At 39.0% G+C, this 24,540-nt stretch overlaps 2 protein-coding genes across 2 annotated transcripts; one reads left to right on the forward strand and one right to left on the reverse strand.

Annotated features, from left to right (window-relative positions):
- Nucleotides 1–9,537: 9,537 nt before the first annotated feature.
- Nucleotides 9,538–10,692, reverse strand: CUNH11orf71 (chromosome unknown C11orf71 homolog). The gene has a single exon (XM_035008986.1). It carries the CDS (start codon nucleotides 10,524–10,526, stop codon nucleotides 10,131–10,133), a length of 396 nt encoding a protein of 131 aa, XP_034864877.1. The 5' UTR covers nucleotides 10,527–10,692; the 3' UTR covers nucleotides 9,538–10,130.
- A 53-nt stretch (nucleotides 10,693–10,745) lies between these two features.
- On the forward strand, nucleotides 10,746–19,988 carry RBM7 (RNA binding motif protein 7). The gene is made up of 5 exons (XM_035008985.1): nucleotides 10,746–10,956; nucleotides 11,845–12,007; nucleotides 12,629–12,716; nucleotides 15,345–15,435; nucleotides 18,459–19,988. Exons 1-5 carry the CDS (start codon nucleotides 10,861–10,863, stop codon nucleotides 18,810–18,812), a joined length of 792 nt encoding a protein of 263 aa, XP_034864876.1. The 5' UTR covers nucleotides 10,746–10,860; the 3' UTR covers nucleotides 18,813–19,988.
- The last annotated feature ends 4,552 nt before the right edge of the window (nucleotides 19,989–24,540 follow it).

Here is a 24,540-nt window from a genome sequence, read left to right on the forward strand (position 1 = left end):
CCAGTTCCATTTGATTAAATTCTGAAATTAGAATGCATGCACTCTGGAAGATACCAAGCAGCTTCATGCTTTTACCCGTATGGAAAATGTGATTAAGGAAATAAACTCAACGGCTGTAGCATCAGAAGAGATCAGTGCAATAGCTGTATTCAACTAGGCTCAATGGGCTAGACCTTCACTTTATTAAAATGGATGGCTTTAGCATAGAAACTGTGTCCACATCACAGAACTGCCATATTGCTCTGAACTCAGGCCGAGAAAGGAGCCAAGTGGAACTGCCATCCAATATTATGGCAACAGTGCAAAATGCAGACCCACTCTCACATCACAGAACTAAAATTTAGCCAAAAGGAGAGATAATTAAAGAATTTATATGCACAGTCTTTCCACATCAACATATTGGATTATTTTCAAAATTGCCAGTATGTCCTAATTTGGCAAGTTCTACAGAATGCCTCCACAACAATCTTGAAATTCTCTGTGGGGTGGCAATATCTTTTGCTTTGCCTAAAATGAAATAGACTATGAAAAGAATTTCTATGTAAAGTACTGTCCAATATAACCAGATAATCCAGGCAAAAAACCCCACAAAAAACCTGTGTATTGTGTTCATTTACCAGTTAATGGAGAGAAAGTTGGGAGTCTATTGGAAAATACTTAAATTGGCAACTGTGATTGCCAACTCTTCACTTTGGCCATAGAGGTTTGTCAATAAGTTGAAAAAACTGAAATGGAATTAATGTATTATCATTGCACCTGTGAACCTCAGGGGATGTGAAGGGAATGTGACCTAAGAGATGGTAAACCAGAGGACTGTCTAGATAAGACTTTCTAGAATAGCAGTACGTTGATATGGACACTGTGTTCCAGGATCTAATCTTCAGGCTTCATATGCCAAGGAGCTTTTTGTAAGGGCCTCCCAATGTAATCAGATTCTCTGGGACTCTTTCATGCTAACAAACTCACAAGAAGCTGACACATAAAACCGGATGCCAATAATCATGGGGCTTGGAATGCTCAGGTGAGCTGATGGTGTACTCTTTCCCTTATGACAAGCTAGATAGGTGTTTGCTGGGTCAGCTTGGAGCCAGAGCAAGGAAAGCTGATGGATCTCCTTTATCAGTTTTATCTGGCTGCATATCCATCTCTACAGATTACATGTTGTTGTTCTCACATTGGGGCACACTCTTCCTTCAACAGGAGAAAATTCTTGCCTATTGGACTGCGTTTTTAGAAATACTACGTAAGTTATCCCTTCTATTAATGCAATCTTCCTTTGATAGGGTTTAAGACAAATGATTCAGCAGAGCTAATATATTTGTTCTTTAATCTAGACTATACCTTGTGCCTGACTATCACCCTTATATATCATCCATGATTATTGTGAAATGATCTACTAAAAGGACAATGCAAGAATTGATTGACTTATGCTAAGTAGTTAAAAATATCAACATAACTGGGGCACCTGGGTGGCTCAGTCAGTTAAGCATTGGACTGTTGGTTTGCGCTCAAGTCATGATCTCAGGGTCATGAGATCAAACTTCACATCGGGCTCCGTGCTTGATATGGAGTTTGCTTGAGATTCTTCCCCCTCTGCTCCTCCCTCTGCTCAAGCTCATGCATGCACGTGCGCGCGTGCTCTCTCTCTCTCTCAAATAAAGAAATAAATACAATCTTTAAAAAAATCAACATAACCTAATTGAAGTTAATATGATTAAAGAATAAAGAGAAAAAATAATGGCATTATTAAACTATTTTACAGATGATTTAAATTAAAATTTTTTTTATGAAAATGAACAATTATTTTGTAAATTCAGGAAAACATAATAAGCACATATTACAAATCACACAAAATGTCACCACCCAAAAATAACATTTTGGCAAAATTGCTCATAGTCTTTTCTATGCATATTTTGTTCATATAGGTTAGAGCATATAATATATACAATTTTATATCATTTTTGCCAGATAGAACATAAATGTCATTATAACACAATATAAGACAAATAAATTCCCCTGTTATTAAAACTTTCTATTCTAATGGCTACATGAGATGTATTCTTGAATCAGGTATCACAAACTCAAATGGCTTCAGAGGCCTGGTGGGTAATTAAAACACATGAAATGGATGGCCTAAGACATAGGGGCTGATGGTAACTGAAAATGTAGATCCCACCAAAAGGCATCCAAATCTAATTTTATTGTTATTTAAAAAATTTTTTTAAGATTTTATTTTGAGAGAGAGAGGGAGGGAGAGAGAGAGAGTGAGAGCAGGGGGGAGGAGCAGAGGGGTAGGGACAAGCAGACTCCATGCTGAACATGGAGCCCGACAATGTAGGGCTCCATCCCAGGACCCGGAGATCATGACCTGAGCTGAAATCAAGAGTCAGACGCTGAACCGACAGCCACCCAGGGGCCCCAGTTTTATTTTTAAACGTGCCAGCAAAATCAAGTGGAGAAAACAAGCCACAGAACATGTTTAGTATAATACCATTTATCTTGTTTTAAAGCAGGTAAGACAAATCTATGTTCCACTTAGAGATACACTAGGGGTACATGTGTAATAAAAGTCGTTTTTGAAAATAAAGGAGAGAATGCAAAATACCAAATTCAGGACAGTGATTACTCAGGAAGTGGTATGAACACAAGGTTATCAAAGCAAGGTAAACAGAAAGGATTTTAAATGTGGGGCAATATTTTACTTAAGTTGGTTGGTAAGTACATGGGTATTGGTTGCATTTTACTTCTTCTGTTTTGTACGTATTAAATATTGTACAATGCATCTTTTTCAGAAAAAAAAACCCCTCAACTGTTAGCCAAAGAAAACCCCATGCTGGATTTGGCCACGGGCTGCCGGTGGGCTACCCTAGCATGATAAGTAGTAGAGCATAGTTACCAAGTGAATGGGCTCTGAGTCAGGCTGCCTGATCATATTTGAATCCCCATTCCACCACTAAATAGTTTTGTGCCCTTGGGCAGATAATAAAATTCTCTGCAAACTAAGGCACACAGATCAAATCTAGCCCTTTGCCAATTTTTACATAGCCCTCCAGCTAAGAACAGTTTGTACATTTTTAGAAATGATTTATTTATTTATTTGAGAGAGAGAGAGAGTGAAGGAGGTGGGGAGAGGTAGAGGGAGAAGGAGAGAGAGAATCTCAAGCAGACTCCCAGCTGAGCATGAAGCTGGATGCAAGGCTCAATCTCAGGACCCTGAGATCAAGAGTTGGACGCTTAACCAACTGAGCTACCCAGGTGCCCCATGTACATTTTTAAGTGGTTGGAAGAGGGGTGCCTGGGTGGCTCAGTTGTTAAGTGGTTGGAAGAACTATCCTCAACCACTGTTGCTGAACTATGAATGGCTTTGGAAATTAGCTTTTGCTGCAGGCTTGATAATGTTTCTCAATGAATTAAGTCTAAAGCTGTAAGGCAAAACAGCACTTACACACCAAATTTATACTGTGGTAATCTCCACAACTAGCATTGTTTGAATCACAAGCAATCTCAAGCTGTTTTATGTACTTCCTGTGCTGTTAAAAAGTTAAGAAGCAGGATCTCCATACCCCGACAAATTTGTAGTAGACATATTTTCTGAGTTCAAACTACAGCTCCAACAGTATCTCTTGGACCTGGATGTGAGTGCAAAAAAAATTTCCATATCTCAAAATCCATTCAACTGTGCAATTGCGGAGCTTCCACCTTCAATTGGAAGCAATTAATCTGCAACATAATGACATACTAAAAGGCAAATATCAAGAGAAAAATTTAGGGCGCCTGGGTGGCTCAGTTGGTTAAGGGACTGCTTTCGGCTCAGGTCATGATCCTGGAGTCCCGGGATTGACTCCCACATCCGGCTCCCTTCTCAGCGGGGAGTCTGCTTCTCCCTCTGACCCTTCCCCCATCTCATGTTCTCTCTCTCTCATTCTCTCTCTCAAATTAAAAAATAAATAAATAAATAAAATAAAAAATAAAAAAATAAAAAAAAAAGAGAAAAATTTAACAGAATTGCATAAATGCCTTCCAAGCAATGAATATGCTCAATTAAAACCATATACTCATGTACCAATATCAGGATTTGGCAGTACCTATGAAAAGAATATTTCAAAGACATTTTCAAAGATAAAATATATAAAATCTTACTAAAAATCAGCATTAACAAATGAGCATTTGCTATTGACTTTGATGATAGGGAACACGAACTTTGAACTTGAGTAGAATGAAATGTCCCCCCACCCCCGCCAAAAAGAGTTCTACCTTTGCCTTAATAGTATAAGCATCACCAAAAAATGTATCAACTATTAGATTTTGAAATTCATCAATACAAATTTTGTGGAAATTTGTTTTCTCTCGTTACATAAATGCCTCAGCACCCATGTACTTACCATCCAACTTAAGTAAAATATTGCCCCACATTTAAAATCCCTTCTGTTTACCTTGCTTTGATAACCTTGTGTTCATACCACTTCCTGAGTAATCACTGTCCTGAATTTGGTATTTTGCATTCTCTCCTTTATTTTCAAAAATGACTTTTATTACACATGTACCCCTAGTGTATCTCTAAGAGGAACATAGATTTGTCTTACCTGCTTTAAAACAAGATAAATGGTATTATACTAATTATACTAATACTCGTTACATAATAGCCTCAGTTTTGCCCCTTGGTCTGCAAAGTCTAAGATATTTACTACCTGGGTCTTGACAGAAAAATTTTGCCACCTCCTGTCATACAACGATTGTAAGGATTAAATAAAATAATCCTTGGGAAAGTAGTTGGTGGCAACCTGGTATACACTAAGCACTCTTTCCTTTTTCTTTTCTCATCATCTATTTTGGACATAGAAGCTTTTCCACGTTTTAAAAATTATAAATGGGGCATTTTAAAGTGCATTAAATATTTATGTGCATAAATATTTGTCCACATCTTGTATTAGGATTAATCTTCAGGTTATATTCCCAGAGGCAGATTGCTTCTAAATTGAAGTAAAACCTTTAAACAAAACTTATTTTGTCTTACCATATTACTCTTATCTGCCCAGATAACTGGATAATTTTTGACTAAAGGGCCTACAATTTCTGCCCTTGTCTTCCTGGAATGCTCCACTTTTGGATTTTGATTCCAAGAAGAGATAGCCTACGTGAAGTTCATTCGTTCATGTAACAGGCATTCATTAAATATCTACTCTTTGGGTAATAGGTACAAGTAAACATAAAAATAAATTTATTTTTTTAAGAGATTTTATTTGAGAGGGTGAACGAGAGAGAGAGAGAGAGAGAGAGAGAGAGAGAGAGACAGCATGAGCCAGGGGAGGAGCAGAGGGAGAAGGAGAAGCAGACTCCCCGTTGAGCAGGGAGCCCGAGCCCGGGACTCCAGGATCATGACCTGAGCCAAAGGCAGACGCTTAACAACTGAGCCACCCAGGCACCCCTAAAAATAAATTTAGACATGTCGTCTGCTCTCAGGGAGCTTCAAGGTAGTAGAGGAGGTAAGACATGGATTATAACTCTATCCCTGGAGGCAGGTGTTAAGCTTCTCCCCAAATACATGAATGGAGGATGAGGGAGGGGGCTCCACAGAAAAAAAAAACCAAGGTGCTCTTAGAGGATAAATAGTTGCTTAATAGACAGAACATCCCATATTCTCTTCATGTTTCCAGTTCTCAGCGTCAGTCCGGTCCATTTTTTGCTTAACCTTGTTAAAATGGGTGTGTCCTTTGTAATGTAAAGAAACTGGACCAATCTGGATGGATAGAAGTTTAACTGGCAGAAAACGAGAAGTACAAACGATTTAGTTAAGGGGACTAGAATAGGCATAGGCACAGCGGCAGGAAAGAACAGCAACCACGTGGGCACATTATCAAAAAGAAGGCTGGCAATGTAGTCTGGTCAGATTCTGTAAAGTCTTAAAAGTCGGTTTGTGGAGTCTGCAATTTTTAAGAGTTGCATTGCTTCAGTTACTCTCAGGTGTTTGGGAAGCTGAAAGCAGTATTTTCTTCTGATTTAGAAGTGTATTTTGAAGAAGGGCTGTCTTCAGATATTCCAGTGAAGCTAACAGCCAAGTAAACCATTACATTTAAAAAAAAGATTACATTATTAGCATGCTTAAGAAGTAAGTTTCATCAGGGGATGTTCCTAATGCCTTCCCTTAGTGACATTGCCAGTCTTGATCCTCAGTGGCTGGGGAATCTGCAGCTGCATGCTTGCCTCCCTCCTCCCACCGACTCACCAAAGACAATGATGGGCACCAGTCATCATTTGGAATAAAGATGGGATTGAATCTTATCAAACCACGAGTGAGGGAACCAATCAATTTGCCTGACTAATAACATTCTGGAAACTTAGCAAATTCTGCTACATTATATAAAAGTCCATTTCCAATACCTGACGTGGGGAGCCAATGAAACTTCTTAAGTAAGGCAGCATACAGAATTACGTTTCTGTAGAACTGAGGCTCATCGGGAAGAGAGGTAGTATGCAAAAATTTTAAACTTATGGACAAATAAATTTGTGAAACCCTAGTGAAAATGAAGTTAAACAGCTTTCTTTTTCTAAAGGAATTATCAGAACATTTAACATATTATTATACATCATGACTCCCTTACAAGGTGATAAAACATGTACCACTTGTCAAATGTATTGATCTCATCTTTCTACAAAGAAGTATCTTATATTTCTAAGCTGTACCTTAGCAGGATCTGGATTCACTGAAGGAATGAAAGACAACCAATTTTGCTCACAAGGCAGCCAAGCCTCTGACCATCAAAAGTTAACTTACTCATCCTTCCTGTAGGACTTTCCTCCCTCCTTTCCTTTCTTTCCAAGGTACCCCGCTTTAGAGGTAAGGCTTATCACGAAATCCAGATACTGAGGGAAAGTCTCCTGGCCTCTTTCTTCTATATCCCTAGTGGGCATTCTTTTTAAGAGCTTTAGCGCTGATGAATAAAGTAAATATTCTAATAGGACTCCACTTCAACACAAGCTAGTCAGTTACTATGATATGATAAATACGAGACAATAAAAAACAAACAGGAATTTACAATTTTTTTTAAACTAACATTTTTTTTTTTTAAAGATTTTATTTATTTATTTGAGAGAGAGAATGAGATAGAGCATGAGAGGGAGGAGGGTCAGAGGGAGAAGCAGACTCCCTGCCGAGCAGGGAGCCCCATGCGGGACTCGATCCAGGGACTCCAGGATCATGACCTGAGCCGAAGGCAGTCGCTCAACCAACTGAGCCACCCAGGCGCCCCTAAACTAACATTAAGTATTGATTTTTTTGGACAGTTTTTTGTATTACTCTTAGAAACCGCATCTATTTTAGAATGCCAACATGCTATACTTCACTACTGATGTTAAATATTTACTTTGTACGCTAACATTTTTAATGACATGGACTGCTCTTGGGAAAACTTTGTCCCTGCTTCAAGGTAATTTCATCGACAGAGGTTTACATTGGTTCTTGCTTCCATGATATGGTCTTTGTGACTCATTGTAACTTGGACACTAGCACAGATGCTAAGGAGAATTTAGATATTCATTGGCTCAGATTTTTTTTTTTAAAGATTTTATTTATTTGAGAAAGAGAGAATGAGAGAGAGCACGAGAGGGAAAAGGGTCAGAGGGAGGAGCAGACTCCCCGCTGAGCAGGGAACCCAACGCGGGACTCGATCCCGGGACTCCAGGATCATGACCTGAGCCAAAGGCAGTCACTTAACCAACTGAGCCACCCAGGCGCCCTCATTGGCTCAGATTTAAAATGATGGAACATTTATGTGAACAAGGGTCTCCTCCTGTCAAAGCACAATAAACCACACAATTTTTTTCTTTTTTTTCCTCTGGCACATATACACTATTATTCAGTCAAAGCCCTACTCCTGATGATCTCATGCCTAAACAAACAGAAATGAAATCACTCCCCTTGGGTCTTCCTTTTCTCATGTGCACTTTTATGCCAGAACCTGCAGCACCCTCTCCCACTCTCGTGTCCTGGTTTGTACAGTAAATATGGTCATCCTGTGTATTATACCTCATTTTCCTCTTCTCATCCTGTTGTCCACTTCCAATTTTAACAAGTTTATTTTTTAAAGTACAGAATTAATAGGTTAAATGGGGGAAGATCCAAGAAGACATAATCCTATTTCATACTTGGTAGTATTCAGCCTCTCTCTGAAGTTTTTGGCTGAACTTACCTCGTGAAGTGTTATTTTTCACTATTAGGCATCTCTAAGTTTTTTGAAAACACTTCTTACCTTTAGTCTTAATTTTATTATTCTTCCCAGTCTAAAACTCGTTAACATATAGATTTGGGATTCCTTTCTCAACTACAGGTTTTTGTAATGCCCAGTCTAAGGCACCCATCGTATATTATCAATTAATCTTTTAGGTTAGAAGAGTATTAGATATATGCTATCTTTGAGAGAACTGAGAAAATAGTTACTCAAATGACTTTTTGTATGGCATGGTTCAAATGAGGAAAGTGGATGAGAGCTGCAAGGCTCTATCATTGACTAGCCGTATGACCTTGGAAAGTTTACTTCATCTCTTTGTGCCTTGGTTTCTGGGCAATAAAATGAAGTATGATATCTCTCTTATGGGCCATTGTGAGAATTAAATGACAAATATAAAGCTCCACCAAAGCAGAGACGTTATTGAACTTGTTCACCACTTTATTCTAAATGCCTAATACAGGTCGTATCAGGCACAGAGTAAGTTCTCAATACATACCTGAATAAATGATGAATAAAAGCCTCTACAACATTGCCTTACACATACCACTCAATAAAACATAGCTGTTATTATCCTTCCAACCGTTCTTTCTATGACCTGGCTTCCAGATCTCTCACCATATTAATCACTCTCTTAGGGAAGCTCTTGGATTTACCAACATTCTTCTTCAGATGTGGTTCTAACAATTCAATACTGTGTGGTATGTGGTAATTTTGCTTTACCTGATCATAATTATACACAAGAGTCCACTGGGAAAAAGCTAGTCCACCTGCTTACGGAGAGTTGGCACTTAAAAAACCCCACTAATTTTCTCCCCATACCACCCTTTAAACCTTAGGAAATATGCGGCTAAGAGAATAAAAATATCAGAAAATAAGGAGTGACCAGCCAGGCAGGAGAACCAGGATAGTAGAGTATTACGGAAAGCCACTGCAACCAATGCTATTGTTATTACTGCACGTAATGAACAGTCCCGTGTGGTGATTACCTATTGATTTATGAGCCTCCCTATCTGGAACACATTCCTCGACTGTAGCCAATCTGCAGTGCTCACCACTGGGAAGATCTTCAAATATCGTTGAATGGCTAATGAATACAGATAAACAAGAACGTTTGGGGAAGATGCTACAGTGAATCGATGAACCGCTTCCTAACAGGAGACCCTAAGCCTCAATTACCCACCGTTGTATTTCGGGACAACAGACTCAGATTAAGGAAACTGGGATTGAATGCTAATAATACAATGACAAACAGACTTGTAAAAACTCATTTGGAGCCTTTGGCAAAAAAAAAAAAGAAATGAAACTGGCTTAATAATGTGAAAAAGCAGCAAAGTTCAGGTTTACTTTTGTTTTTAGTACGACTGAGATTGGAGTTTGTAGATATGCCTGAAGAAGAAGTGGAGGGAGACGGAAAAGGGATAAAGACAGGAGGACTGGATAAGCCTCAGGCCCTATGCAAGAATAGGCCAGGGTAGTAAAAAGAGGCATTTCCTTGTCACCAACAGAAGTAAACGTAATGGCAACAGTCTGGGGTAGAGAGCTAGGCCGTTTCCAATTACAAGTCGGAGAATCTGCCAGGGTGGGAGATACGGTTCGCGGAAAGCAGAGAAATTTGGGTCCACTGTCGGGATGGAGCGCACAAGGGGTGAAAAAATGATCGCCGACCTCCGGGAAGGGTGGTTCAGCTCTGCGACTAAGAAGACCTCTTCTCCCTCCCTCCTGATTGAATCACTCTGGCCGCCTAAAACCATCGGAATCCAGCAGTAAGGAGACGTTTCCTCTGTGCTAAGCCGTATTAACAGGACTCCGACGCGTTTCTACATTAAAATGAAAATAAGACCGCCCAGGCACCAAGGGTTTTAGAGAGGCCGCGTTTACAAGCGAGTCGAGGGGCAGGGGGAGGCACTAAGCCGAGAGGCGGGCTGCGATGACACTTCCGATGGCCATCAGCCGCTGTTGCAGCAGGCTCCTCAGGAGATCCAGTTTAACCCCGGGGGTCGGATACGGCGAGAATCTGGTCTGGCGGCTCCGGTTCCGTCCATCAGGGTCCCTTCCCGTTATAAGGCGGGTCGGGCTCCGGCCGCCCCCACTCGTCCGACGGCTCTCGCTACGAGCGCTCGGCCGCAGGGCCTGCCGAGGAGTGGGCCCTGGAAGAATAGCCGCGGGCCTGGCAACGAGGAAGCTGTCTCCGGAGACCATCGCCAGCGCTAAGGCCGACGGGCTGAGGTCGCCGCGGGACGCGCGGTAGGCCACCCCGGTCCTCTGATCGCCGGCCGACAGGGACACATTGCTCAGCGCCATCTTCCAACACTGCCCGCAGTGTTTGTTACGCCCCTCGGTCAAGGTGGGCCCTTTGCGGCTCCGCAGATCAGTCCAGGCCGTCTCGGACGCCGCCACGGCCTACATGTGAGGCCATAACTAGCGCCGCGGCCGCCCAACGCGCCGCCTCTCACCGGCGTTCTCCTCGCGAGCATGCGCAGCGCGTCCGCGCAGCGCGACGCCGGCCGGGAGCGAGCGGGATTGACGTTTACGTCCGTGACGTCCGGGAGGGCAAGGACGTGGGGTTTCCGAGAGTGCGCAGTGAGTGCGACGGCGGCGGCCCCCTCGGCCTTTTGAGGGAGGGGGCGACGCTGAGATGGGGGCGGCGGCGGCGGAGGCGGACCGCACTCTCTTTGTGGGCAACCTTGAAACTAAAGTGACCGAGGAGCTCCTCTTCGAGCTTTTCCACCAGGTCAGTAGCCGACGGCAGGCTTTTCCCTTCGCTGTGCGGCTCGCATACGGCCCGGTCCGACGGCCATGCCCGCCTTCTTGGGGAAAGGGGGTCTGTGGGTCCGGGTGCCCGACGGGTGGGCCGCTTGGGGCCGCAGGTCCACTGGGAAAGTGAGGCGCTCGCTGGGTGTCGCCTTATGGGAAGGAAGAACCCTAGTCAGTTCACCCCAGGGTGGTGGAGGCTTCCTCGGTGAAGCTTTCCCGAGGCAAAGATTCAAGGATCCTAAGGGGCACGGTATGTGTGGGTTCTTCGTGGAGCCGGGCTTTTCCCTATTCCTTTGCTCATCTTCCTTCCCCTTAAGGCACTTTGTCTTCGGTTTATCTGGCTAATTAGATTTCAGTTGCTTGGTCACTATCTGTTTCCATTTAAGTTTTTTAAATTAGTTGCAGCGTTAAAATATTTAAAATCGACTACTCCATAGAGCAGTAGTGTTTCTGTATTCGAATCTGCATTAAAATGTGTTAAAAATTCAGAATTTCTTCTTCTTTCCAGTTCCATTCTCTAACAACTGGTAATATTTGGTTAATCAGTACAAAAGTGAATTTTTAGTCCCAGGAAACCACTTTCTCTGGCTCTTGATAAACGGTACCTGGAGTGGGAAAGTGACGGATGTCGGTCGCCTTGTTAAAAAGTCACATGAAATGTAAACTGAGTGACTGTTTCCAGTTCCTTATAGGCTTCCTTCCCCGAATAAATGAATCAAGTGTTCAGTCATATCTATAGAACCTTTAATTGGGTTGGAAATCCCTGTGTGTCCATTTTTTAGACTTTTCCTGGTTACATTTCTGTTGTTTTTAAACTTCCTCATTTAAATTCTGAAGACTTTCTTTTTCTTTTTTTTGTTTGTAGGCTGGACCGGTTGTAAAAGTGAAAATTCCAAAAGATAAGGATGGTAAACCAAAACAGTTCGCATTTGTGAATTTCAAACATGAAGTATCTGTTCCTTATGCGATGAATCTACTTAATGGAATCAAACTTTTTGGGAGGCCCATCAAAATTCAATTTAGATCAGGTAACTAACTGTTCAGTGTTACTGTTTAGGGAGACGGGTTTTTTGCTGCTTTGTTCTTTGTTTTTAATTTTATTCAATTTTTAAAGAACCTCTTGTTGGATGAAAATACCTTAAGCTTTGTGGGTAGTAAGCTTTATATATCCCTGAAACTAGATAACGTTGACAACATGGATTTTGAAAATTGTCATTTTAAAATTGAGTTTGGGTTACTAAAAAGAGCGTAAACTTTGTTGTTAGGAAGACTTGGGTTTGGGTTCCTGCTCTGAAAGGAGTGAGGTTGTTTTCTAAAAATACTTTTCCTGGCTGCTTTGTGATTTACATTTACAAATTTTGATTCTGGATCCTGTGAGGATGAAACTTTCCATGTGTCCAGTTAAAATTTAGTGTGTTATGGCCAGATTGGATATTTGTACATTGGTAGTACTTATTGGAACCCTTTGTTTTGGATATATCTGATGATAAACACATAATTTTCATTCTGATGGAACTGTAAAGCGGTCTAGTGAAATTTGAAGTTTTCTCTTGTAGCTTCAGTCTACCTTTTTGGCATGATTTGGGGTAGGAGGGATAAAATTTCAACTTGTTCTATCAAGGATAATTTCTCAAATTACTTCATTTTAGGAAGTAGCCATGCCTCACAGGATGTCAGTTTGCCATATCCCCAGCATCATGTTGGAAACTCAAGCCCTACCTCTACATCTCCTAGCAGGTAATATTTTGGACCTATTGTTAAAATCATTTATTGGAAATTTTTTAGTTAGTGATCTCAAAACATACTGAGGGATTTGTTTCCTCCTTTAAGCTCCTACCTCTTTATTTTTCTGCTATATTATATTTTGGATTATAATTAGGTATCTATTTTAAGGGGACTACAGACAGACATATATAGTACCCCTAAAATAGATATATATGTACATATAATTACGTTCATTTGTGAAGACATATACCCACAGCCACATATTTAATATGTAACTGAAAATTTCCCAGAACATTACTTATTCTCTACTTTCGGTATACTCTATTTTCTATTTTATTTTCTTTTAAAAATTCACATTAGTTTTGACCATTAATTTGTTGTTACTTGCAGTTTAAAAATACCTATCAGTAACAGACTGGTGGACTAAGAGTTTATAGAATTGGATTCTAGGTCTGCCTCTCCGATTGTGTAATCTTGAAGTAGTCTCATTTCTCTGGTCCCGTCCTTCCATTTGTAAGGAAAAGCTGAATTGAATGCTCTCCAGAGTCTCTTCCAGCTACTAAGGGTTAGAAAAGGTACCATGTTTATACTAAATAATTTTATTTGCTTTGGGAAGCATGATATTTTACCAGGGACATTTTTTCCCCTGGTTTATCAGTAGAGCTATTCATCAGTCATAATGGGCTTCATTCAAGAAAGAGTCAACAAATATCTGTCATGTGTCAGGTTCTTCACCAAGTCCTTTGCATTTATGGTTTTATTCCTCACAGCAGTCTTAGGAGGTAGGGATTATTGTTAGTTCTACCTTGTATGTGAGGAAAGTGAAGACTGACATTAAGTTGCTCAAGTTTGAACTGCTCATGAACAGTGGGCTGGGATTGAAACCCAGGCATTGTGACTGAGCCCCAGCCACTGTCATAGGCTGCATAGTGAAGCTTAAAAGTCTGTAGGAAGATACATATATATTTTGCGACTGCCTGTTTTATTTTGCAACTACCTGTTTAATAAGTTCTCTAAAGAAAGCATAGAATGTGCTTGGAGAAAGGTTTAACAAGGAGAGATGATATAAATGAATGAGGAACTAAAAGGCAGATGTATCTAGATCATAATGAAGGAAAAATGGAGTAGTAGATAATGTTGGTGAAGTAGAAAGAGGGTCTTTCTTACAGACCATAGTTAAGATTTGGGAATTTTCGGGGTGCCTGGGTGGCTCATTCGTTAAGCGTCTGCCTTCAGCTCAGGTCATGATTCCAGGTCCTGGGATTGAGCCCCGCATCAGGCTCCCTGCTCCGCGGGAAGCCTGCTTCTCCCTCTCCCACTCCCGCTGCTTGTGTTCCCTCTCTCGCTGTGTCTCTCTCTCTGTCAAATAAATAAATAAAATCTTTAAAAAAAAAAAAAAAAGATTTGGGGATTTTCTCCTAAAAATGGTAGAGACACATTGAAATGTTTTCAGTAGGATAGTAACAAGAAAAGGTTTGTATTTTAATAAGTTGTTTGGTTGCTGTGGGAGAATGGCTCATTGGGGGGGACAAGACTGAAAATAGACCAGTTAGGAGGCTATTGGTAGCTAAGTATTGCTATTAGTAGCAAGATAGCAAGGAAGTTACTAGGGTGAGGTTGTTGGTTTGGATTAGGGTGGTGCCAGGATGTGGAGCGAAGTCGCTTCAGTATGAAAAGATAACTGGAAAGTAAAATTTCCAAGAAAGAATAGTGTAAAAATGGTACCTCTTAGCAACCTTCTTGCCAACTGAAATTGTGTTTAAATACTCAGCACATTTGGAACTTGAAGCATCTCAAACCACTTTTGTAGAAGCTTCAAAGGTATCTCAGGTGGAGGAAGAAAGTTTACCTCCCGGAGAATTTCTTTGGAAAAAAATACACAAGTAAATAAGTTGTTTTTAATTTAAGGCTAGAGTGCCAATCGTTTTTGTTTTCTTAAAAGGAAATTTATACTTTTTACCCCTTTAACATACACATGTCTAACCTGATTTAAGAAAACCCAAAATGAAAAGATCTAAAGTATGAGACAAATCAGTTAGTGATTTGATGCTAAGTATTTTAAAATAAAATTAAAGCGCTTGCTAAAGTGACTTTTTCTGTAGAGCAAGCTACTTTTTTAAGAATTGAGGAATAAGGTATAATTCTTTAAAATTAATATCCTATTTATGTTACAGAACTCTTTAATTCCTTGCTCCCCCAGACCTGTTCCTCTCCCTGTCACAGTAAATGTCCACGTAATTGCTCAAGCCAAAAATCTAGATTTTATCCTTTATTTTTCTTTTTCCCTCATCTATCATATCTAATCAACCAAATCCTTTTCATCTTAGTTTTCAACCTAGGCCTCTGCACTAGTCCTGGGATTGACAGGTTTTTTTGGGACCTGACCATCCCTGACCAGCAGAGCTAAAATAGAACCCCTATCTCTCTCCCATTACTTGCTTTTTAATCAATTATTTATCACTTGTAACAAGGTGAAGTTGTTTTACTGTCTGAATCCTTACCCTTATCCATGAGAGAGCAGATAGATACCTTGTCTTTCTTGTTCATTCCTACCTTTGACACTGTGTCTTGCTCATGATTGGTATGTAGTAAATATATGTTAAACTGATGATTATATGTTGGTTTTCTTATTTTCCACAGGTATGAAAGGCCTGTGGATAACATGACTCCATCAGTACAGATAATTCAGAGATCTTTCTCTTCTCCAGAAAATTTTCAGAGACAAGCAGTGGTAGGTTGATATTTCTCTTCTCTTATTTTTTTTTAAAGATTTTATTTATTCATTTGAGAGAGAGAGACAACCAGAGCACAGCAGGGGAGGGGCAGGGTGGGGAGGGGCAGAGGGAGAAGGAGAAGCAGACCCCCTGCTGAGCTGGGAGCCTGACTGGGGCTTGATCCCAGGACCTGGGGATCATGACCTGAGCCGAAGGCAGATGCTTAACCGATTGAGCCACCCACGTGCCCCTTCTTTTTTTTCTTTTCTTTTCCTTTCTTTTTTTCTTTTTAAATAAAGTAATAATTCCTTTTATTAAAAAAACTAGCACATATCTTTGTTGTACTATTTACTTATAGGTACAGACAAGCTAGTCTCTTAGTAGCCATGAAAAATACCATGCAGTCTTCTACAAATAGAATAATTTCTAAGGTATTACCTAAAAAGTCAGTTTCATGATGAGTAAATTATCAAATTCTTGAATTTAAAACAAATTAGACCTTGATTAGCATCTACTAGTGCTAGAACTGGGGTTACCCAAATGTCGAGACTAGGCCTTTAAGTAGCTTACACAGACACACACACACGCACGCACACACACATAAATGAAGTCCCTACAAAAATAAAAATAGTTACAATGTATTGATTAATTAATATGTGTCAGGCAATATCACCTAAAAGTATTACATATATTATTTATTCTTCAGGGTAACTGAGATATATTCCCTGTTATAATATATAGGAAAATTAAGGTTTAGAAAGGTCATAAAATTAGCAAAGGCAGGACTGAGATTAAGTTGCAGCCTGCTAAAATTTGAAACCATGGAGTGTTACACAGAAAATTTAATGAAAAAGAGCAACACAACATAATTAAGATAGAAAACCCAGAAAATCATGATTAGGTTATTGAATAAAGTATCACATACGATAATTATGCAGTGCAGCAGAATACGATGTACACTTGCAAATACAATTCAGTTTATGAAATTTTCAAAATTTGTCACAAGAAGTCTTTTGTCTTACAAAGACAAAAGCAGAAGTTGTAATTGCTTTTACCAGTGATTTATGTACTTGGAGGGTTTTAAACTCAGCTTCTCAAAAAAATCTCAAAAATAATCACATTTGATATATTGAATGCTTGCTGAAACCTTAATTCTTTGAACACCGAGTCTAAATTTATCAGCCAATTAACAACATTATGCTACAACTTGCATCTCTTTCACAGCTGTAAAATAAAATTTATCACTCATTTACTGTCCTCTACAAATAAACTAAAATACACTTCTTGAGACATATTTGTTGGGTCTAAAGGTCGCTTATAATTGAAGTTAAGTAATGTCTCTAGAGGTTGTGCAAAAATGTTGACCAAAACTCAGACATCTTCAAGAAGAACCCCAAAAAACTTAGAATATTCCAACAGGGGTGCCTGGGTGGCTTAGTTGGTTAAGCATCTGACTCTTAATTTTGACTGAGGTCATCTCAGGGTTGTGAGATCGAGCCCTGTTTCCGGCTCTGCGCTCAGTGGGGAGTCTACTTGATATTCTCTCTCTCTCTTTCTCTTTCTGCCCCTGCCCCTACTTGGGCATGCATGTGCGCTCGCACGCGCTCACTCACTCACTCTCTCTAAAATAAATGTTTTAAAATGTTCAAATGATTCTTAAATAATATTCTAAGTTTTAGTTACACTAGCATGATCTCTTGTAGGCTGATCACCCATTTTGATTTTCACTGGGCTGAGAAACATATTTAACAGATTGAAGATAAATAGAACTGCATTTCACATTTGTATTTTTCTTCAGCCATTGTTGGGGGTGGGGGGTGTATGTGTGTGTTTTAAGGACTGGAAGTTTATTCTCTGATATTCTCGCAGCCTATGCTGAGGGGCTTCTTACCGTACGTTCTCCTTAATGCTTAATAACAGTACTTGAATATATTGGAGTCTTTGACCGGTTTCCTCTTGATTTCCATTTTTTCTGTAATAATGAGACTGTGAGGATAGGCTTAAAATCTTTGGTGTGTTTTACTGTTCCATCTTTGTCTCCAGTCTTTCATTTTTTTTAGTTTTGTCTCCAAGTCCTTTATTTTTTTCCTTTTCTTGAATTGATTTCTTCTTTTTTTCTTTGCCCAAATCACAGTGTTGGCTTGTGACCCTCACCCTTTTGCAGGTCTGCAAAATAAAAATATAAGTGAAATAAAGTAAACTTGAGGGACCAATATAAAGGGATGTCAACTTTTATGTAAATACCACATTTTTTTCTCATTGTGGTATAGGCTATTTAAAAAAATCATCACTGGCTAACGCTTACCCACAGGCAGAATTGGGGACCACTGGGCTAGTCAGTTCGTACTTGTCTCTGTTTTCTCTTCACTAGCCCATCTCACATCTCACAATGTTTCAAAATGAATGTTATAATCCTGTTTCGCTTATCTTCCTGGTAATTTGATTTTCTCTTGTTTGCGAGATAAAGTCTGAATTCTCTAGTCTACCTACAAGGCACTTCCATCATCTGATGCCAATAAACCTTTCTAGCCTAACTCCATTATTCATTGCTTATGAGATCTGTTATCAGTCAGAATTTTTGCTATTCTACAAACTCATTGTTTCCCTATTATCTTTATGCAATTTCCTTTCCTTGGTATACTTCCCCCTTAAAATATTCCATCCGTACTTTTAATACTTAGATAAAAATGCCACCTTCGTGAAGCCTTTCCTAATGATCCTGAGCTCTTGGCTCTTTATGTGTTCATTAGACAATGATTTACATTATAATCATTTGTATGACCTCTTCCCTTCTAAGTTGTGTTCCTGAGGGCAAGGAATAGTAGTTATGTACAAATAGCTTACAGGTATACATGGAATGAACAAAGCCATTGTATTTTTTTTTTTTTCTTTGAGTTCTGTTTAACCTAAGATCTATATGGGCAAGAGTGATTTAGCTTTTCCATCATTATCTGTTTGGTTCACTGTGACTAAATACGTATTGGCTTTGATACCTAGAAGTACTTGCAGTTAACATTTCCTTCTTTTTGTCTTCTCTTAGATGAATAGTGTTCTGAGACAGATGTCCTACGGTGGGAAATTTGGTTCTCCACATCTGGATCCATCAGGATTTTCCCCATCGCATAGTCATAGTTTTAACCAATCTTCAGGCTCCCAGTGGCGCCAAGATCCGCCGTCCTCACAACGTAAAGTCAGACAGAATTCTCATCCCTACATCCCGGATCGACATTATGGCCGTGAACAGCGATACGCTGACCATGGGTCTGATCATCGTTACAGAGGAAGCAGGGATGACTGCTTCAGTGAGGATAGGAATCCCGATGGCTGGAGCCACGACTATGATAACAGAAGAGACAGCAGCCGAGACGGAAAATGGCGTTCATCTCGACACTAACAAGTGTTAAAAGGATGAAGTTGTTATAGGGTCATTCTAGGTCCTTTTGGCTAAATTGGCCTGGAAATGTTTTGTTAAACTTACAGAGCAGCTTTACAAGTTGCCACGTTTCTTTTTAAAATTTTTAAAACCTATAGCTACGGTCTAATACAGAAATAAGGGTTGTGGCTCCAGTTTTACTACATTAATAACCTTTCACCTCAGGGTTTTATGCAGAGGAAAGGGTTTTATGCAAAAGAAAGTGCCACAATTCCTAATCATTTTAGACAAATGAGGAAGGAGGATGTATTATATGTGTTGGTTGTATTATAAAGCAAATCTTTTAATTATCTGTTATCTTTTTGTATTGCAGGAAGTTTCTTGTTAGTGAATCAGATTTTGGTGTGTATAATAGAAAACATTCAAGTTCTGATAGTCTGAATTGACTATCAATATTTTGTTAAATGAGAAAATGTAATTTCAGTGATTCACTTTACTAACATTTTATGTAGAAAGCTTATTGGTAAAGTTTGGGGATAAATCATATTTGACTTAGAGAATTTTTAGTGTAAGTTCTGTGACATGGTCTTTTGAATTTTACTCTAATTGAACATAAAATTGTAAATTTATACATGCTATCTCATTCTAAAATTTTAGAATTTGCTCATTAAGTCATGTTTGATGTATAACTGAAGTCACTCAGGAAGTTAAATTTTTTAAATGTATTTTTTTACATTAAAAATACAGTGTTAATATAAAACCCCCTTTTCAGGAAGAACACAAATGTAAATGCATAGTCAGATAAAAATGGTAAAATGTTTTACTGAAAGTATGCTTTTGTGAGGGGGAAAAAAAAAAGGTTCCTGAAGCCTTTAAGTGCTGCCTCTGACACTCAAATTTTAAAAATTCTAACATTTTCAAAGTGCCCAGGACATGTGTATAAGGATACGTTTTATTATGGAGACTGTACAGGTCGCTTTTTTGTTTGAACATTTGAAAGAATTTAGTCTTAAACATTTTCTGATTTAAAAATTTTAAGATCTTGTTTAGCAGAACTTTTGTGTATCAAGATGCTGTTTCTTCTTTGTTGTAGAACTTGTTTATAAAAATACCATTCCTTGAAAATTTTTGATCCTTTTTAGTATTAATCACAACATTTGTACTCTGTTGCTTTTTAATATATTGAAAACATAAAAAGGACTGTGCCTTATTTTTTGGACATCACTTACTTTAGAGACATTGTATACGACATTAGCAGTATGCTTCAGTTCAGTGGTTACCTAGTGTTAAGAATGTCTGTTCTTAGAACATCCTGAAATACTCCTTTTGTACATATAGAACTTAATATTTTAGAATCAAATTTTCGGTGACATGGATTATAGTTCTGAGCATTAGCTAACTAGTTCAGGTTAGCCTCCTTGAGAGTTCACATACTCTCAGGTCTTTCCTATTTGTAAATAAAATGCATGCAGTTTTTAGGTAAATGGAATTATTTACTCAACATGGAGAGCATTAGGATCAAAAGTTTCTGTTTGCTTTAGCAGTTTAATAGTAGAAGGATTTGTTTCCAATGAGCTTGTTCTCAAGTATCTTACCTGTATGAATATTTGGTAGGTTTTATAGAGATTTACAGAGATGTATTCTGCTTTATTGCAGTTTATCTTTGGGTCAGTTCTTTTCATATTGATTCATAGGTAATCCTGGTTTGGAATAATCTATTTTTTTAATGACTTGGGACACACCCCTTCTGAGGTTTCAGAGAAACTTTTTCACTTCAATCTCTCCCAGTTGAGGGTAATCAAACTAATAAACATCCTGTGTAAAGGGATCAAACAAGACAGCCTCAACAAAGTGAATATAGTTAGTAAGATGATTCACGTAGTTTTGGGAGCTGCAGTAGAAAGGAAGAGGTGTTTCTGTGGGAGCAGTTTCTCCCCATGTGTTCATGAACCACCATTCTCACAAGGTGTTCTGCACAGTAAGTGTTCTGTAATCAAATGTGGTAAAGTTGGGTACTATCTAACATTGGGTGGCTTTCTGTTAGTGACGAAAACCACAAAGCTTCTGACAGGTACTGCAGTAAAGAAATCTTTATGCTTAACCTAGTATTTTCCAAACTTATTTGACCCTTTTGTGCATAACACTAAGATACTAAGACCCCCAAAGAATCTGACTCAGCCTTTCTCTACCCAATCAACCAACATTTTTGATACTGCTCTCTAATCATATCGTGTAGGTCCATATTCCTCACACCAACTGCCATCATCTGAGAAGGGGCAATCATCCTCAACAGGATTATTCCAACAGCACCCTGATGTGCCAATTTATGTAATACAATAATAGTACCCTGTATTTTTTTTGTCATAGCCTTATACTGTGTTAATAATTTTCTTTTTATCTGTATCTCTCTAGGTAGCTCCATGAAGGCAGAGACCATATCTTATCACTGAATTCTCATTATCCAGTGCCTGGCACTCCAATAATACTTGGTAAATTTTTGATGAGTAAATGAACATTTGTCAAATAATTGAATAAAAAAGGGAGGCTTCAGCATAGTAGTATTTTTTTTTTATCGGTTTCCTAATCCTGAACCATCATTCTATCCTGTTATAAAAACTCTGTATTACAATATATTGTGCCAATTACACTCTAGAATTCTGTTTTTCAAAAATGTTAAGATTTAGATATGTATTCATGAGGTTTTCTTTAAAAAATTGTTTATTATCTTAGTTTGGTTTGGGAATTATAGTTCTGCTAGTTTTATAGAATGAATTGGTAAGCTTATCTTTTTCTATGCCCTGGCAAGAAAATTGAATAATACAGGAATTATCTGTTAATTTAAGACTTGTTGAACTCATAAAACAGTCTTAGAAATAAATGATTTTCCCCCCATCTTCCTTTATTAGCCATGGGGGAAACTATTCGTTTCCTACTTTCTCAGAAATCAATTTGAATAATTTATACCTTTCTAAAAAAAATCAGCCATTTTCTTTTATCTTTACAAATTAATTGATAGAAGTACATGGTATTTCTTACAATTTTTGTTAAACTCGTCCTCCAGTTAGAGTCCAGTTTTAGTTTGTGATATATTTCTACTTTCCTTCCTACATCCTGGTCAGACTTGTTAGAGGCTGTGCTGTTCCACAGTTTACATTTATATATGTAAAAGCCCCTCACTGCATTGTTTTTTTAAAGCTTATTTATTTGTTTGACAGAGAGTGGTGGTGGGGGGGTGCATGGCAGGCAGCCTTTTCAAAGTAGGCTCCCCACTGAGCAGGGAGCCCAACATGGGGCTCTACCCCAGGACCCTGGGATCATGACCTGAGCTGAAGGCAGACACTTAACCAACTGAGCCACCCAGGCGCCCTGTTTTTGTTTTTTGGCGCCTGGGTGGCTCAGATGGTTGGGCATCTGCCTTCGGCTCGGGTCATGATTCCAGGGTCCTAGGATCGAGTCCCGCATCGGGCTCCCTGCTCACTGGGGAGCCTGCTTCTCCCTCTGCCTCTCTCTGTTTCTTATGAATAAATAAATAAAATCTTAAAAAATCTTTTAAAGAGATTTATAAATAAAAATCTTATTCCAATAGTTACCATTTCTGGAGCTCTTTGTTCCTCTGTGTAGATCCATTTATCCATCTGGTATTCTACTTGAAGTTTTTTTGGGTATCTCTTACAGTGCTGGCTTGCTGGTCATGAATTCTTTTAGCCTTTGTGTCTGAAAAAGTTTCTTTCACCTTTGTTTTTGAAATACCTTTTTGTTGGGTACAGAATTCTAACTTGACAGGCTTTTTTTTTTCCTTTCAATACTTTAAAAATGTGGCTTCACTGTCCTCCTGCTTGTTATTTTTTCCTGTAAGAAATATGCTGTCAGGTACATAATGTGTCATTTTTCTCTGGCTGATTTTGAGCAATTGGGTGATAATGTGTCTTAAAACAGTTTTTTTTCATGTTCCTTTTGCTTGGAGTTCATTGAGCTTCATGGATCTGCAGGTTTATAATTTTCATCAAAATTGGAAAAGTTTTAGCCATTAATAAAAAAAAGTTTTGTCCTCAATTTCCTCTTTGGAAACTTCAACTACACTTATATAAGACCTCTTGATGTTATCCCATAGCTCACTGATACGCTGCTTATTTTTTAAATTATTTTTCTCTGTTTCATTTTGGATAGTTGTATTACTAGATCTGCAAGCCCACTTGTCTTTTTTTTTTTTTTTTTCCCTGAAGTGTCTAGTCAGCAGTTACTTACAGTATAATCTTCATCTTAGACATTATAGTTTTTCTCTCTAGAAGTTTGATTTACATCACTTCTGATTGTTACTCTTTTTCTTCAGCTCTGTTGAGGTACAGTTGACAAAACTGCAAGCTATTTAAAGTATACAACATGATTCGATATATATGATTGTGAGAGGGTTCTCCGCCCCCCGCCCCAGTTAATTAGCACATGACTTGGATCTTCTTTTTATATCTTCACTATCTTTACTTAAATTTTCAACAAATGGAATAAAGTTATAGTAATTTCTAATGTCCTTGCCTGCTAATTCTAATATTTTTGTCAGTTCTGAGTTGGTCTCTGTTGGTTCACTCTCATTACTGGATGTACTTCCCTGCTTCTTTGCATGCCTTGTCATTTTGATTGAATGCTAGGCAATATGAATTTTACCTTACTGGATACTTGATAGTTTGTATTTCTATAAATATTCTTGAGCTTTGTTCTGGGACACACATACGTTACTTGTAAACCATTGTATCCAGGACATGATTTAAGATTTGTTAGGCAGAATTTGAGAACTATTTAGGATTAACTCACCCCATTACTGACTGAGGCAAAACTCTTGGATACTGTAACAGGTGCCTCATGAATTACCAAGACTTTCGGTCTGACTAGTGGGAACAGATACTGTTCCTAGTCCTATGTGAGTGCTGAGTCGTATTCCCTCTGACTTTTTGGGACAATTTTTTTCTCAGCCTTAGGTAATTTCTTCAAACCTATATGCTGTTCATTACTCTCATGGATACTGGAGGAAACCTGCAGATCTCTGAGAATTTTCTCCTGGGCAACTTAACCCTCTTCAGTCCTGTGTACTGGACATTCTAGCTGGCTTGGTTTCCCTAGATTCTCAGTCTTAGCTCCTCCACCCGTGGAATTTGCCAGGCTCTGCCCACCCTGCCCCCAACCACACTGCAGCTTGGAAATTCCCTCAAGGGAGCAAGTTGAGGCAATCGTAAAGCTCACCTCATTTGTCTCCAGCTTTTCAGGATCACTGTCCTTTCTGCCTGGTGTCCATTGTCTTGTTTTGTGCTTTTTTGTGTGTATTGGTTGTTTTGGGCAGGAGGGTAAATCCTTGTTACTCCATCTTGACTGGAGGTGGAAGGTAATTCCTGGGTTTTGACATGTAGTGTACTTACCATCCTTCCTTTAAATGATCTGCATTTTTATGTTTGATTTTTCTCTTTAAATTGAGTTGAGATTCTTTTTTAATTTCTAAGTGACTTTTTTTTTCTTCTACTGTGACTTTTAATTTTATAGCCTGTGGACAGAGAATGTGGCCAATGTGACATAAACTTGTAGAGATACGAACCAGATCACTAGCTGGATGATCACAGGCTTTCTCTAGGTTTCCTGGCAGTGAGCTAACTGTGCTGACCCATGGCCCGCACACCTATCCCAGGGTTGCTGAGGAGAACCTGGAGCTACACCCATCCTCCTTGGCTGGCCCTTCTGCCTGTGAGTTCCATCCCGCACTGTGTGA

The sequence above is a fragment of the Mirounga leonina genome, unplaced genomic scaffold (genome assembly GCF_011800145.1).
Source record: "Mirounga leonina isolate KUSES-001 unplaced genomic scaffold, KU_Mleo_1.0 Mir_153, whole genome shotgun sequence".
Taxonomy (NCBI): Eukaryota; Metazoa; Chordata; class Mammalia; order Carnivora; family Phocidae; genus Mirounga; species Mirounga leonina.